The sequence below is a fragment of the Notolepis coatsorum genome (assembly GCF_963971535.1).
Source record: "Notolepis coatsorum genome assembly, chromosome: 4".
In the NCBI taxonomy this organism is placed as follows: Eukaryota; Metazoa; Chordata; class Actinopteri; order Aulopiformes; family Paralepididae; genus Notolepis; species Notolepis coatsorum.
Genome location: NC_140168.1, coordinates 98500490 through 98516935, shown reverse-complemented (window position 1 = coordinate 98516935; position 16446 = coordinate 98500490). Strand labels below are relative to the sequence as shown.

At 44.1% G+C, this 16446-nt stretch overlaps 2 protein-coding genes across 2 annotated transcripts in view; one reads left to right on the top strand and one right to left on the bottom strand.

Annotated features, from left to right (window-relative positions):
- fkbp9 (FKBP prolyl isomerase 9) overlaps positions 1–2767 on the bottom strand; it is a 54455-nt gene extending 51688 nt beyond the window's left edge. The window contains exons 1-2 of the mRNA XM_084313485.1: positions 2402–2767; positions 1390–1535 (exon numbers count right to left, since the gene is read on the bottom strand). Of these exons, the coding sequence (XP_084169611.1) occupies positions 1390–1535; positions 2402–2607 (352 nt within the window). The 5' untranslated portion in view covers positions 2608–2767. The remainder of the gene's footprint in view (positions 1–1389; positions 1536–2401) is intronic.
- A 2297-nt stretch (positions 2768–5064) lies between these two features.
- Positions 5065–16446, top strand: part of crtap (cartilage associated protein) — a 32906-nt gene continuing 21524 nt past the window's right edge. The window contains exons 1-3 of the mRNA XM_084311785.1: positions 5065–5728; positions 6564–6713; positions 11885–12056. Coding sequence (XP_084167911.1) covers positions 5252–5728; positions 6564–6713; positions 11885–12056 — 799 coding nt within the window. The 5' untranslated portion in view covers positions 5065–5251. The remainder of the gene's footprint in view (positions 5729–6563; positions 6714–11884; positions 12057–16446) is intronic.

Here is a 16446-nt window from a genome sequence, read left to right as displayed (position 1 = left end):
CCACACACCACTTTAACATAACCTTTAATCAGAGCAGCATAACTGGACCACACACCACTTTAACATGACTGTATGGCGACTGTCCAAACATTTATGGAGTCACCAAGAGACTAAATCGGGGAAATAATTCTACCTGCCAGACGCGCTGCTTGTCATGAAATCACTGCTCCAGGATACTGCGTTTGGTTATTTCATTGAAGTTAAAACAGTTCATATAGTAGCATCATAATAAAGTGAATCACGGCTTGATTTAACATTGTGTAGCGTGCGGTCAGCAAAATATGACTTCCCCGTTCACCCCCCTCACCATTCCATACCTGAAACCCGCCGGTGAACAGCTGACTTTTACTACTACTACGACACCACGTGACCACTTTGTGAATGGCGTAACCATAACAACCCATGTTGTCTATTACCCGTCACCAACAATGACCTTTAAGCAGAGCAGCATAACTGGACCACATACCACTTTAACATAACCTATAGAGGTCAATGGATACAGAAACGTGTACTTTTACTTTAGATACTTAAAGGAACACGCCAATTTTGGGGGAAATTAGCTTATTTGCCATCTGCCCTGGAGTTAGACAAGCAGATACATACCCCTTTCTTCTCTGTGCACGCATTAGGCTTAGGGAACAGCCGCACCGTTAGCCTAGCTTAGGGTCATTCACTGGAAGTAGGTGTGCCAGTGAAGCCTAGAGCCCAACACTCCAAATACAACTCCAAAACATTCCTGTAAACATGTTGTGACATGAGTATTTACCATGTGGAGAAATTAAAAAAATGTATTAAACATTTTAGTTTTCTAAGCAGATATATACTTGGAACTATTTTTTGCCGGGCGCAGTGATTTCTTTTCAGGTGATGCGTGAAATCACTGCGTCCAGGCAGCAGTGGTCCGGCAAAAAATAGTTCAGAGTATATATCTGCTTAGAAAACGGAAATGTCCAATACAATTTTTTTTCTCCACGTGGTAAATACACAGGTCACAACATGTTTACAGGAATGTTTTGCAGTTGTATTTGGAGTGTATTTCGTGACTGTTGGGAACTAGGCTACACTGGCACACCTACTTCCAGTGAATGACGCTAAGCTAGGCTAATGGTGCGGCTGTTCCCTAAGCCTAATGCGTGCACAGAGAAGAAAAGGGTATGTATCTGCTTGTCTAACTCCAGGGCAGATGGCAAATAAGCTAATGTCCCAAAAAGTTGGCGTGTTCCTTTAAGTACATTCAATAGCAAATACTTCTCTACTTTTACTTAAGTAGAATTATTTGAATAGAGGACTTTTACTTTTACCAGGGTACTACTCATTTATCTGAGTATTTCCACTTTTACTTAAGTAAAGGAACTTTGTACTTCTTCCACCACTGACACACACACTCACCATATCCTTGTTTCCCATAGGCCAGCTGTGGGGGGATCTTGACCAGACTCCTCTGGTTGACACACATCCCAACCAGAGCCGTGTCCATCCCTGCGATCAGCTGTTTCTTACCCACATACACGTTGTAGGTGCTGCCTCTGTCGTAGCTGAGAGGGACAGAGACAGAGAGAGAGGGGGGGGGGGGTTAGATATTCAGGTTTATAGACACTTCTAAAGTCTTCACTCTTGCAAACCCGTACATCTGTTCATGCATTCACTCACGCATCCTCCGTGAATTCATTTATTCAAAAGTATCTGAACTCATTCATCATGAGTGGGAATTAATATACATGAAAACTCTACTTTTATTTGTTGTACACAACAGTTTAGTTGAGTGGTTTATGCAGTTATACACACGGTATAAAACAAATGTCTGAGTATTTCATTTCATTTGAGCTGTAATTTTACAAAACATAGGATTTCAATGTCCCCGATGATGACATCATCACTGGTGGTGGCCATATTCAAACTAATTTAATCTCCAATAACTGTCAAACTAAATTAATGTGTGCAAAACTGTTTTGGGATGTGTGTGAGATTATGTGCAAATTCTCTTTTTGGGGGGAGGGGGGGGGGAAGTGCCCCTTTAAAGTAGGTTATATATACTCACCATCCTAACTATCATAGTATACAAATGTCCCAAACTATCACTAAACTATAAAAAAATGAAAATAAAAAAGAAGAGTTTTAAATGAGTATCATAGAAGCCTACAGCCGATTGGAGATCAGATCTGAAAGACGAGGCGCAGAGAATCCTCACAAATGATTCTTTGCACAGAAGCTCGTCTTGCTCTCTGCCTGCGTGGCTCACAGGGCCGACCCATCCACACGCACTCGACTTTTACGCATCGCGCACGCTCATACGAACCACGGGCTTATAACGCACGGCACGCACGATCGGTCTGCAGCACTGCCAGCACAGTAGTAGTGTGTGGGGAGAAAACAAAGTTAGCCGTGTATAGTAGCTACTTACCTGGAATCAAACTTCTTGCCGTCCGGGAACACGCCGTTGTAGTGGTACCTCACGTAGTCCCCCACTTTCACCGCGCGCACGCACGCCTCGGGCACGAAGGTCTTCTCCACGATGATGTCGTCTAACGGGACCGGGGGAGCGTCGCAGGCGGCGAAAGCCACCAGAACCGCCATCAGATATAACATCCTGTGCAAACACTGGATCATCTTCCTAGGTTATGACTCGTTGGTATAGATACTACCTAACTCTGTATCGTCTGTATATATATATATATATATATATAACGAGTGCTGCTCCCTCCTTCTTCCCGGTAGAGTCGGTCGCCCTGCTGCAGCTGTGGTGTCGGATCGTCCTCCTCCGGTTCCAGCCTGGGATTGAATGGGGATCTCGAACTTGCGCACCACGTATTGCACATGCGCAGTGGGGCTCCTCAGATGTGTAAACGTGGTAACGTCGGCCGGTCCTCCTTCCCTGCAGAAGTTAGAGACCCCCAAAGAAACCCGTCACTACGGAACCCCGCCTTTGACTCAATCAACCGTGACTTATCCGGCGCTGCACGGGAGGAGAACACAACACACACAGCAGTCTCCATCTTTGTAGGCTTATTTTAGCTGTGAAGTTTAACCCTTTCACTACCACACTACCGAAGGTTAACCTTTCACTACCACACTGCAGACGGTTAACCCTTTCACTACCACACTACAGAAGGTTAACCTTTCACTACCACACTACAGAAGGTTAACCTTTCACTACCACACTGCAGACGGTTAACCCTTTCACTGCCACACTGCAGACGGTTAACCCTTTCACTACCACACTACAGAAGGTTAACCTTTCACTACCACACTACAGAAGGTTAACCTTTCACTACCACACTGCAGACGGTTAACCCTTTCACTGCCACACTGCAGACGGTTAACCCTTTCACTACCACACTACAGAAGGTTAACCTTTCACTACCACACTACAGGTTAACCCTTTCACTACCACACTACAGAAGGTTAACCCTTTCACTACCACACTACAGAAGGTTAACCCTTTCACTGCGACACTACAGAAGGTTAACCCTTTCACTGCGACACTACAGAAGGTTAACCCTTTCACTGCGACAGTGCAGAAGGTGTAACCCTTTCACTACCACACTACAGAAGGTTAACAATTGTGTGTATTGAGCTGTACTGTATTGTACCCATTATGCAATCTGTTAAAGTTTTCAATCAATCAATCAATCAACCTTTCACTACCACACTACAGAAGGTTAAGCTGTAAAGGAATGTGAATCACTACCCACTTTCAAAAACACTCTCAAAGAACACCTACGGGAGACTGCAATTCTAAACTGGCCCCTACAAATGTCCTAACCCAGTTGTACAGTAAATTACCAAGTATGGCTGATTGATTGATTGATTGAAAAGTTTATTAACAGATTGCAGAATGGGTACAGTACAGTACAGCTCAATACATACAATTGTTAAGGGGATGCAGACCAGAGAAAGACTTTTGTCTTGTTTACATCAGGGTCCCCCATTTTCAATTCATCATAACATATATGACATACATGACATACAGATAGACAGTACTGCTACATCTATACATTTATGACATATCAGATTTGCAAATACAGTACTGTTTGTGATACAAAAAGTGTCCAGAAAAAGAGTGTATATACATTTGACATAGAAACTGTACATTGGAGGAGGTTGGGTGGGTGGGGTTGGGTGGGTGGGGGCTGTACATTGGAGGTGGGGGGGGGGGGGTTGGGGTAGGGGGACACTGTACACTGGAATACTGACAAAGCCATACTTGGTAATTTACTGTACAACTGGGTTAAGACATTTGTAGCGGCCAGTTTCGAATTGCAGTCTCCCGTAGGTGTTCTTTGAGAGTGTTTTTGAAAGTGGGTAGTGATTCACATTCCTTTACAGCTTTGTCAGTATTCCAATGTACAGTGTACGTTCACTACCACACACTACAGAAGGTTAACCCTTTCACTACCACTAGTGTGGTAGACGGTAGTGACACTATGAATTGAAAATGGGGGACCCTGATGTAAACAAGACAAACGTCTTTCTCTGGTCTGCATCCCCTTAACAATTGTGTTTATTGAGCCGTACTGTACTGTACCCATTCTGCAATCTGTTAAATAAAGTTTTCATTAATTCATTCACAGAAGGTTAACCTTTCACTACCACTAGTGTGGTAGACGGTAGTGACAGGGTTAACCTTATGTTGTAGACAGTCGTGTGTGTGGTAGTGAAAGGAAAGGGTTAACCATTTGGTGGTTAATGGAGGGGGATGGAATGTCTCTACGTGGCATGTTGAAATCACGGGGAGGGAGGCTTTTCTGCCCGCCAGGGGTCAAGCTGGGGCCAAGAGATGTTTACTTTTTTCTTATTCTTTTATTAAAGAGATAATAAATACAACATATACAAGTATTGAAAATAAATATATTCGTGTCTGTAATATATCATATCAATCATAGCCTAAAAGTGCCTTAAAAGTTATACACCAGACACTGAGTGAGGAGTCAGACCAAACAAAGTGGGTTAAATAAAGTAAAAAGGCACAATAACTCTCTCCAGTCCGTCAGTCACAGACACACTGAGCCACTTGAAGTCTCCGGAGCTCCGGCGGGACACCGAGCGCAGAGCCGTGATTCTCGAGTGGGAGGAGCGACAGCTGGGCCGCGCTGTGACCGGGGGAGGGCAGGCCGTGTCCGGATACGTGGTGCTGGGTTGAGGCGGTCCTTGTCCCGCGGCCCCCGCAACGCAAACACGAACCACTCGGAGACGTGTAGCAGCAGCAGCAGCCAGCAGCACAGCCGCCCGCCACTGAAGCAGCAGCTCCAAGATGGCAGCACCCTCCACCACCACCCCGCCGTCCCCTCACCTCCTCTCCACACTGCTCCTCGCCCTGTGCGTCGCCGTGGTCGTGTCCCAGTACGAGAAGTACAGCTTCAGGAGCTTCCCGAGGCACGAACTCATGCCCCTGGACTCCGCGTACAAGTACGCGCTGGACCAGTACACCGGGGAGAAGTGGCAGGAGACCGTGGACTACCTGGAGGTGTCCCTGCGGCTCTACCGGCTGCTGCGGGACAGCGAGGCCTTCTGCAACCTCAACTGCAGCTCGCTGCGGCTGGACGACGAGCAGCGCTACGTGGAGTTCGGCGAGCTGCGGGTGTTCGGCAACGTGATGCGCCGCGCGCAGTGTCTGAAGCGCTGCAAGCAGGGGCTGCCCGCCTTCAGGCAGACGCTGCCGAGCCGCGAGACCGTGGAGGAGTTCGAGAGGCGCGAGCCCTACAAGTACCTGCAGTACGCCTACTTCAAGGTGAGCGGGGGCCTCTTCTGGAGAGCTTTTACTAGTGTGTGTCCTGTTGTGTCTGTTATGTCTTCGGGAGAATCACTTTCTGTGTGTGTGTGTCGACCAGGCCTCGAGTCTTACCCAGGCGCGAGCTTCGCTGTCTTGTGTTTTTTTTTTTTTTTTTTCACATTTAACAAAGTTTTTCCATAAAGAGTTTGGTTAGTGACGTCACATACACGCCACGGATGCACGAGGGGGGGTCTATGCTGCTTACTTTGGAGAGAGAGGTAAAGATAAACAGAGAGAGGGAGAGGTAAAGACAAACTACAAACAGAGAGAGAGAAAGGTAAAGACAAAGACAAACAGAGAGAGAGAATTAAACTAAAAGTCAATTAGCAGGCTAATACCCAGTTTCCAACAAACTGTTACCTCAGCTGTTACTTCAACATGGGTCCTGCCTGCTGGGTGGCTTTGGGTAAAAGGGTTGTGTGTGTGTCAGTGTGTGTGTGTGTGCGTGTGTGTGGCAAAACAAAAATGGGGATGCATTTCAGAGTATTGATTGAAAACTTTATTAACAGATAGCAGGATGGGTACAATAGAGTACAGCTCAATACAAACAACTGCTAAGAGGATGAAGACCAGACAAATACTTTCCTCTTGTTTACACAAGGGTCCTCCATTTTCAATTCATCAAGAGTAAAGACCAGTTGATTGGGGACAAAAGCCATATTCCCAATTTGGAGAGAGTGGCTAAGGTTAGGGTTATGCATTGTAGTTGTTAGGGGCAGGGGACGCATATACGTCAGTGCAATGTCCCCAGATGTGGCCTAAATAAAGACGTGTGTGTGTTACTCTCTCTCAGTCAGACAACCTGGCCAAAGCAGTGTCCGCCGCCCACACCTTCCTGCTCAAGCACCCAGACGACGAGATGATGAAGAGGAACATGGCCTACTACAAGAGCCTGCCTGGATCAGACGACCACCTGAAGGACCTGGAGACCAAGTCCTACGAGGTCAGCTCACTAGTTCAAGTTCAAGTTCTTTAATAGTTGTCATACAGAAGTACAGAATACTTTCATACAAAATGCTTCTTACTGTTACGCTCCAGAGACTGTGCTAGACAAGATAGTATCAAATAACATAATATAGCATGTAATTTAGAAGAAGAAAAATGAGGTCACAGTGTTCGGTATAGACATATGTACAATGTTCTGAGTTACCATATAATATACAATACTATGCAGTGTACTAATGTACAGTACTATCTAGTGCAAAGCAGAAATGGGATGAGGTACAATTTTAGGTAGTGATGGCGAGATGAAGCTTCATGAAGCATTGAGGCTTTCCATCCAATTGTACCACACATGTGTCGAAGCTTCATGGTGCATTTGCTCTACTGTGCCATCAAGTGGACAATAAATGTAGAACAGGCAGAGTGATGATGATGCCAATAAACAAATAATAATGTGTGTTTATCTAACAGAATGATGGCAGGGACAGAGGAGAAAGTGCTTAAGTTGTGTTACTACAACATTCTATAATTTAATATAGTGTGTTTTTCTAACAGAATGATGGCAGGGACAAGTGCTTGCTTCATTAATTTTTATTCAGAAAAAGCAACTCAAAATCGACATGCCATCCTGCATTTGGATCATACAGATGTGATCAGATTAGGCACAGCAATTTAGACATTACAGCAAGTTTATATGTAACGGAGATGATATCATATGGTCACCTTTTTTGAGTTGTGTTTAACTTTCTTCGATGCCCCGAGGGAGTTTAGAACCCGGGTCTGCCGTGACACGGGCAACAGGTGACAGCACAGACCGCTACACCAAGGTGAATTCACTCTTCATGACGTGTAAAGTGTGTCTTTTTAAGTGGAGTGAGTTTAACTCGCAGTACCGCTGCTCGCCAGTCACTTCACAACGCTTGAAGTCCATCGTGACTGACAGTGCCTCGCGCTACCATCTGTTATATATATATATGTTGGGATTATTAGGATACACATTTATTTGTCTTTCCCAGTACTCCACGGGATTCTCCAACGCAAAGAAACTCGTAATGAATTCCTATGTCGACACTTGTGTTGCGGGGATGTTCCGGGGAACATAGGGATGATCCCGTGTTGGAGACGCGTTGCGCACCAACCCCGAAGCCATTTCCTGAATCAGTGACGCGGAGTGGGGCTTCGGGGGCGGTACCCCCCGGAGTGGGGCTTCGGGGGCGGTACCCCCCGGACCGAGGCTTCGGACGTCATCAGTACGTCACCTGATACGCGCTTCGATACAGGCTCCACTTAAAAAAAGCTGGATTGCTCGACACAAGCTCCGGAGCCTCGCTTCAAACGTCACATCACTAATTTTAGGTACAATTTACAGTAAGGTGTACGAGTTGTAGTGCAATCCTTCATCAATAAATATAAAGTGTGGGGAGTGGGTGCTACAGTGTGTTTGTTTAAAGTGGGTGTGTGCTATAAAGTGTGTGGAGTGGGTGCTACAGTGTGTTTGTTTAAAGTGAGTGTGTGCGTGTGGATGTGTGTGCTATGTGCGTTTGGTGGTTGTTGTTGTGTAGTTTTCATTCATTGTTCGTTTAGCAGCCTGATGGCCTGGGGATAGAAGCTTCTTCTGAGTCTTTCTGTGCTCGCCTTGAGACTCCGGTATCGCTTGCCTGACCGCAGCAGTTCAAAGAGGCAGTTGTTCGGGTGACTGGAGTCTTTAATGATTCTCTTAGCCTTGCCCGTGCAACGCTTGTTGTAAATGTTCTGGAGGGTGGGGAGCCCCCCTCCAATTGTGCGTTCGGCTGAACGTGTCACTCTTTGTAGTCTGCTTCGGTCTTGTGCAGTGCTATTCCCAAACCAGGAGGTGATGTTGCCGGTCAAGATGCTCTCTATTGTACATGAGTAGAAGTTCTTAAGGATCTTCTGACTGACTTGGAACTTCCTTAGGCGCCTGAGGAAGTAGAGGCGTTGTCGTGCCTTCTTCACAACACTGTCAATGTGTGTGGTCCATGTCAAGTCCTCGGATATGTAGGCTCCGAGGTACTTAAAGCTGTTGACTCTCTCAACCGGTGCCCCGTCGATGCTGAGGGGGCTGTAGTCCTTGACCCCCGACCTCCTGAAGTCCACAATCATCTCCTTTGTTTTGCTGACGTTCACTACTCACTCACTCACTCACTCACTCACTCACTCACTCACTCATACACTAGCTCACTCACTCACTCACTCATACACTCACTCATACACTAGCTCACTCACTCACTTACAGTACTCATACACTAGCTCACTCACTCACTTACTCATACACTAGCTCATTACTCGCTCACTCACTCACTCATACACTCACTCATACACTAGCTCACTCACTCACTCACTCATACACTAGCTCGTTCACTCACTTACAGTACTCATACACTAGCTCACTTACTCACTCACTCACTTACAGTACTCATACACTAGCTTACTCACTTACTCATACACTAGCTCATTACTCGCTCAATCACTCACTCATACACTCACTCATTCACTCACTTACAGTACTCATACACTAGCTCACTCACTCACTCATTCACTCACTCACTCACTTACAGTACTCATACACTAGCTCACTTACTCATACACTAGCTCATTACTCGCTCAATCACTCACTCATACACTCACTCATTCACTCACTTACAGTACTCATACACTAGCTCATTACTCGCTCACTCACTCACTCATACACTAGCTCATTCACTCACTTACAGTACTCATACACTAGCTCACTCACTCACTAGCTCACTCACTCACTAGTTCGTTCACTCACTCACTCATACACTAGCTCGCTCACTCACTCACTAGTTCACTCACTCACTCATACACTAGCTCGCTCACTCACTCACTAGTTCGTTCACTCACTCACTCATACACTAGCTCGCTCACTCACTCATTCACTCACTTACTCATACACTAGCTCGCTCACTCACTCATTCTCACTTACTCATACACTAGCTCGCTCACTCACTCACATGCTCGTTCACTCACTAAGACTTACTCATACGCTAGCTCACTCACTCACTCTCACTCACTCACTAGCTCGCTCATTCACTCTCACTTACTAAATTACTTGCTAGCTCACACACGTGACCCAAAGCTATGTTTTCATGGTGAGCAGCACACATACATGTATATAAGATCCATAACGCACCGTGCATCTGCACACACACACGCACACACACACACACCACCACCCTAATCTTGGCTCTCTGCGGGTGCATGTCTGTTTGATGTGGACAGAGTGGGAGGGGTCAAGTTGACCCACAAGATGTCAGGCTTGTATGGAAACTTATATTCATAGAATAGTTTAGTAGAAAGCAGGGATTGTATATGAACACTTTCACACATGGGCAGCACCACTGACTCACAGCACGAAGGTCGTGGGTTCGAACCCCGGTGGAGTTTGTGCATGTTCTCCCCGTGTTCGCGTGGGTTTCCTCCAGGTACCCTGTAGGGACTACGAATGAAAACTAACTATCTCATTAGCTAACTCTGGCACATTTGATTTGATTGATGTGCACTGTCCCTGGGTAATAAATGAATACATTTACTTAAACTTCATTGTTCAAACGAGTAGCATTTATTTCTGTCTGAAATTCTCTGAATATACAACAGGAGGAGGCTCTTTAGCCACAGTGTAGTAATTATGGCACGCATACCCAAGTGACACAATCACAACCAAATATGATCACAATATATTATTAGTTTGCCTTTGTAGGGCAGTAAATACTAAATAGGTATAAATATTGGACTGATTCCAAGGTAAATAGGTATAAATATTAGGCAGATGCCAGGGTAAATCTTTATAAATATTGGACTGATTCCAGGGTAAATAGGTATAAATATTGGACTGATTCCAGGGTAAATAGGTATAAATATTGGACTTATTCCAGGGTAAATAGGTATAAATATTGGACTGATTCCAGGGTAAATAGGTATAAATATTGGACTGATTCCAGGGTAAATGGGTATAAATATTGGGCTGATGCCAGGGTAAACATCTGTAATGGTATGAGGAGAATACTAAATATCCCCAAATACTAGAATCTGTCGGGGAATCAAAGAAAAGCATTTAGATTTTCAGTATTTTCTGCAGTATTTCTCTTTACTGGAAATAAATAAATCTCAATCCTTTCTGTCCAGCGACCCCAAATGAATGGTCTAAGAGTGTAATATTGTTTTCATAAAAGTAATGGATTGGATCTGTACTCCGTATCGTATTTATTAAAAGGTAAATCGGTACTCTGTGTCCTCGTATGGTGGTAAAAGGTTGTTGTTGTTACTATCAAGTTCAAGTTTGCTTTTATTTGTCACCTATAAAGTACATGTACATTACAGTGAAATGCTTGGTTCTGTATGAGCCCCCCTGAGAATGTGCTTCATACAGTAAACAAAGTGAGACGAATAAAGTCCCAACACTATACAAACTAAAGTACAACCTAAGTACAATGAAGTAAAATGCAGACAATGAGGTACCAAAAAAAAAAAAATTAGGTATGGATGTAGTGCATCGTTTTAATAAATAGATAAAAAATATGGTGTAGTGTTAAGGTGAGTGTTTGTTTAAAGTGAGTGTGTGCATGTGGATGCGCGTGCAATGAGTGTAGATGGATGCGCTTGCCTGAGCGCAGCAGTGCAAAGAGGCAGTTGTTTGGGTAGCTAGAGTCTTTGACTATTCTCTTAGCCTTGCCCCTGCAACGCTTGGTGTAAATGTCTCGTTAAATCTCTTGTCAAGTTAGTTGTCATAGTAAAATACAGAATACTTTTCCATGAAATGCTTTTTTCTGTATGAGCCCCTGGGTGTGTGCTAGATAAAAATAGATAAAAAGTATAAAATAGAAACTAGTCAAAAGTACGTAAACAAAGTGTTCAGTCAATATACAATATACAATACAGAGTCAAAAAGAGTAACGGTGAGTTACAGTACATTACAGTATACAGTACAGTGCAGAAATGGGATGAGGTACAACTTAGGTAGGGTAAGGTGCAATGAGGTATGAATTGTAGTGCAAATCTCTTTACCAATAAATATAAAGTGTCTAAAGTGAGTAAAGTGGGTGTTACGGTGCGTGTGTAGTTTATTTAAAGTGAGTGTGGATGTGTGTGCTGTGACTAGTGTAGTTGATGGTTTGTTACATCCTCTTGTTCCAGACTCTGTTTGTGCGCGCGGTGCGGGCCTATAACGGAGACAACTATCGCACCTCTGTGTCCGACATGGAGCTGGCCCTGCGGGACTTCTTCAAGGTGTACGACGAGTGTCTGGCCGCCTCGGAGGGCGCGCGGGAGATCAAGGACTTTAAAGACTTCTACCCTTCCATCGCTGGTACGTCTGTCCGCGCGTTCTCTGGTCTACGCCTTTTATTCTCGCTCTCGTCTATGAATCTGCGGTCTATGTGCAGGGGTGTAAAGTACTTGAGTAATTGTACTTCGTTACAATACTTAAGTACTGTTTTGGGGGATTTGTACTTTACTCGAGTATTATTAGGTTTGTATACTTGTACTTTTACTCAATTACATTTCAGAGAGAGAGAAAAACATAATTTTTACTCCTTACATTTAAAATGCAGACCTACCAAGTACAAATCTTGCAGGTCCAACCATTTTAATTATATTAAAATATTATATTTGTTTCTCTGGCCGAACTAACGTTAACATTATTAATCCTGCGGCCGCACTTTATTTAAAAACAGCCAATCAAATCCCCATCAATGGAAAATGAACCCGCCCATACCCATGCTGATTGGTCCTTGTGCAAGTCTAGAAAGCGGGAATCTTTGATTAAACACCTGCTATCAGAAGAATAGACGGTCAGAAAAAAAGTTTTTACTTCTACTTTTTAGTACTTAAGTACATTTAAAAGTAGACACTTTTTTAGTTTTACTCACATGTGTTTTTAGCCAGATACTCTGACTTTTACTTGAGTACGATTTTGAGACGGTACCCATACTTTCACTTAAGTATAACTTCTGGGTACTTTTTACACCCCTGTCTATATGTGACGGTAAGTGTGGGGGGGGGGGGGGGGGGGAGCGATGATCTTAAACATTTCTCGGGTTATGTTCAAGTTTGCTTTTATTTGTCACGTATAAAGTACATGTACATTACAGTCAAATGCTTGGTTCTGTATGAGCCCCTGAGAATGTGCTTCATACAGTAAAAAAAAAGTGAATCAAAGAGGAATAAAGTCCCAACACTATACAAATATACAAACTAAAGTAGAACCTAAGTACAATGAAGTAAAAATGCAGACAATGACGTACAAAAACTGCTGTTATGTACGTTACCCATCGGGTAGGTAAATGTGCGCGTGTCCAGGGCATAGTAGTCTGTGCACATTTAGTTTTTTGTTATTGAAAAATATTAGGATATTAACCACCAAATGTTTGCAGTATATATATTTTTTTTAATTTAACCTTCATTTTACCAGGTAGTCATTTAAGATCAATGATCTCTTTTTCAAGCAAGACCTGCCCAAAATGGTAGCAAAACAAAAACAAACATACAAAATACACAGACCGAGACATAAAAGGCAAAGTGGGGCAAGGGGATACATTTGAGCTGCAGCAAACTAGATTGAATGGGATTAGGGGAGATTGGAGGGTAGGGTAAAAAGGTAGAAAGAGGAGGGAAGATGATGCTTTGCAGGAGGTTGCTGGGGAGAGAAGGTCAAGTTAATAAATATAAAATATAACACCACATTATGCGAAGCATCGACATTCTCCCATCTCATTCTTTAAAATGCCTGTAAAAAAAAATTTGATCCACTTTTTCTCCCATTTTCCATTTTTCTCCCATCCCAATTTTCGTATCGTCCAACCCTCCCCTGTCTTTGAATGCTGTTTCATGCCTCCCACAAGCCGGCTGCAATGTGGACTAAGTCATACATAGCACGAGTCCCCTCCGATACTCGAGGTAACGGCAGTCGCATCTTTCCACCTGCACGGCTTGATCTTTCAGTGTCAGGGGTCTGGGCTTCGGAGGGGCCCCGCCCCCGTCGCTTCCTGATTCTACTGCGCAGGCGCACCAACCGACCTGTGGGAGTCGCTGTCCACAACGCCCGATCCCCACCCATCAGTTTCCCTCCCCCTAATACTGCCAATGTGTATTAGTGCGGACGACCAGCTAAACTGAAAGCAATGTGGAGCGCTGGGCTCGAACAGGGGACGAATTTGTTCGAGCCCAGTATCCAGTATTCGTGGTGAGCGCCTTGCCCACTGCACCACGTAGCCGCCCCCAAAATGCCTGTAGTTTGAAGTTTAAAATCAGATATGGTAGTGAGGGCCTGCAGTTTCAACGTCTTTTTTTTAAGTCCATTCCAGGCAGAGGGAGCAGAGAACATGAAGGCCCTTTTCCCAAACTCTGTGCGGTTTCTGGGTACTGAGGCATATAAATAGTCCTGGGATCGTAAGCTGTAAAATGGGTTTGATGTGATGGTGAGGGAGCTGACCAATAATTGCTTTATAAATGAAGGTGTACCAATGATCTCTTTTAGGGTCATGGTTAGGCGTCTCCAGTCGGGTTACGATTTGAGTTAAGGTAAGGGTTGGCTTTATAAACAAACGTGCATAAAAAGGTTAGATTAGGAACCATCATGTGTTCACTGTATTAGAGGCTTATTAACAGACTATTGACCTCCAGGTTATGTGCACATACCCTGGGAAATGTTTATATCCTGAAAAATTTGTATATATATATATACTGAGAAATGTGTATATTTCCTGGGAAATGTGTTCATCAGTTTTCCTCCTTTATCTTGATCACTCCATTCAAAATAAATATAATAATTCCCCAGATGTCTATTCCTTCATCGCAGGTCCGTCTGTCTGTCTTCGTCTGTCTGTCTGTCTGTCTGCCTGTCTGTCCTCGTCTTTCTCCCTGTCTGTCTGTCCTCCTCTTTCTCCATGTCTGTCTGTCTGTCTGTCTGTCTGTCTGTCCTCCTCTTTCTCCATGTCTGTCTGTCTGTCCTCGTCTTTCTCCCTGTCCGACTGCTCTCTCTGCCTCTGTGGTCTATATACCTCCTTTGTCTTGATCTCTGCATCTACTTCATTTCGTAATTGACTTATCTCAAACCCTGCCCTCTTTTCTTGTTCCCTAAGGACTATCGTTAAAGAGACATAGTCCACATTCTCAGGGAGCCGATCCCATTCATCACAAACTAGGAATCTCTGCCGTATGATCTAATTTACATGGTGGCTGATTACATTTACAGAGTAATGTGTGGGCGAGGAAGAGAGCATATGTACGTAGCAAATGCATGCAGCCATTGAACAGATGGTGTATATAATATAGGCTACCAACGTTCCCACTGGGAAATGTCCCATAGTGCTGTGCCAAAGAATTATGTGTACCCAATTAGGAAGCTGGGATGTGTCTAAAACAAACAACCTGTCATCCAGTCAGGGCAGATGTATGAAAATGATTGGTAGTTACAGACTGATGTGCAAAAAAGCTTTGTACATTTTACATTTAGCTGAACACTTTTATCCAAAGCGACTTACAAGTTCTGTACGACAAGTCAGCAGGAAGGGCACAACTCTTATCAGCTGAGTAACAATGTTCATCAAACAGTGCTGGAACTTGGGTGCTGCAGTGTTGAGTGCAGCGTAATAGAGACATATTAGTATAATAGGAAGAGTGCATGATGGTACAAGACAGTAGTGTTGAGTGCATATAGTAGAGACATGTTAGTATAGTAGGAAGTGCATGATAGTATAAGACAGTAGTGTTGAGTGCATATACTGTAGTAGAGACATGTTATTATAGTAGGAAGAGTGCATGATAGTATAAGACAGTAGTGTTGAGTGCATGGTAGTAGAGACTAGGGGTGTAATGGTACACGTATCCGTACTGAACTCACTGAACGTGCTGTGTACTGAACGAATGCAACGGTACGTTAACCACCAACGCATGCAGAGCCTTTTTTTGTACTAGTTCACCCCTTCCCAAAATATAACTTGCACAAAGGGCCGGATGTTCGTTCAGCCCACGCACAACACTGAGAAGATTACCTGTGATTTAGCATAGCCTCATAGTGTGGCACACACACGTACACACGTATACACACACCCTCTCTCTTTCAGTGCGTGAGGAGGATTGGTGCTAGATTGAGAAGGGACCGTCTCTCGGAGATCAAATTAATGATAGTTTGCGGCATATAAAACGGACATTCATACACAGCAACGCGCCTCCAAACAAGGTGTGATTAGAGCTGCCGCGGTATTGCTGTTTTCCTTACCGCACAAATTTGCAAAATATTTCCTACCGCTGCGGTATTACCGCACGCACACAAAAAATTAAAAAAAAAAGTTTGAATGCATTTTTTTTTAGTAGTAGTCTACTCTTTATAGCATATAGCCTGCCTCTAGTCTAAATGTCTATCTTTAGAGGATGACTTTGCAGCATGAATATTGTTTGGGATTCGGCAAGCACGCATTCGTTAAAAGTGAAACACGGATTCGAAGTATCCCCTCTGTGTCGCGGGCAGGGGTGGTAGCGGCGCGCGCGCCGGTTACCCCCCGACCGTTTCTTCTTCTTCTTATTATTATAACGTTACTACTTATGATTACAAAGGCATTCGTTTTGTGGCATTACGTTATATAGTTACACGTTCGTATTTACCGGACCATAGCAAGGCAAGCGTTACTCAATTCATATCTCAGTTCCTTTCTTTGCTCAGAGCGTGCAGAGTTGTACCCATTCTGCGGTCTGTTAAT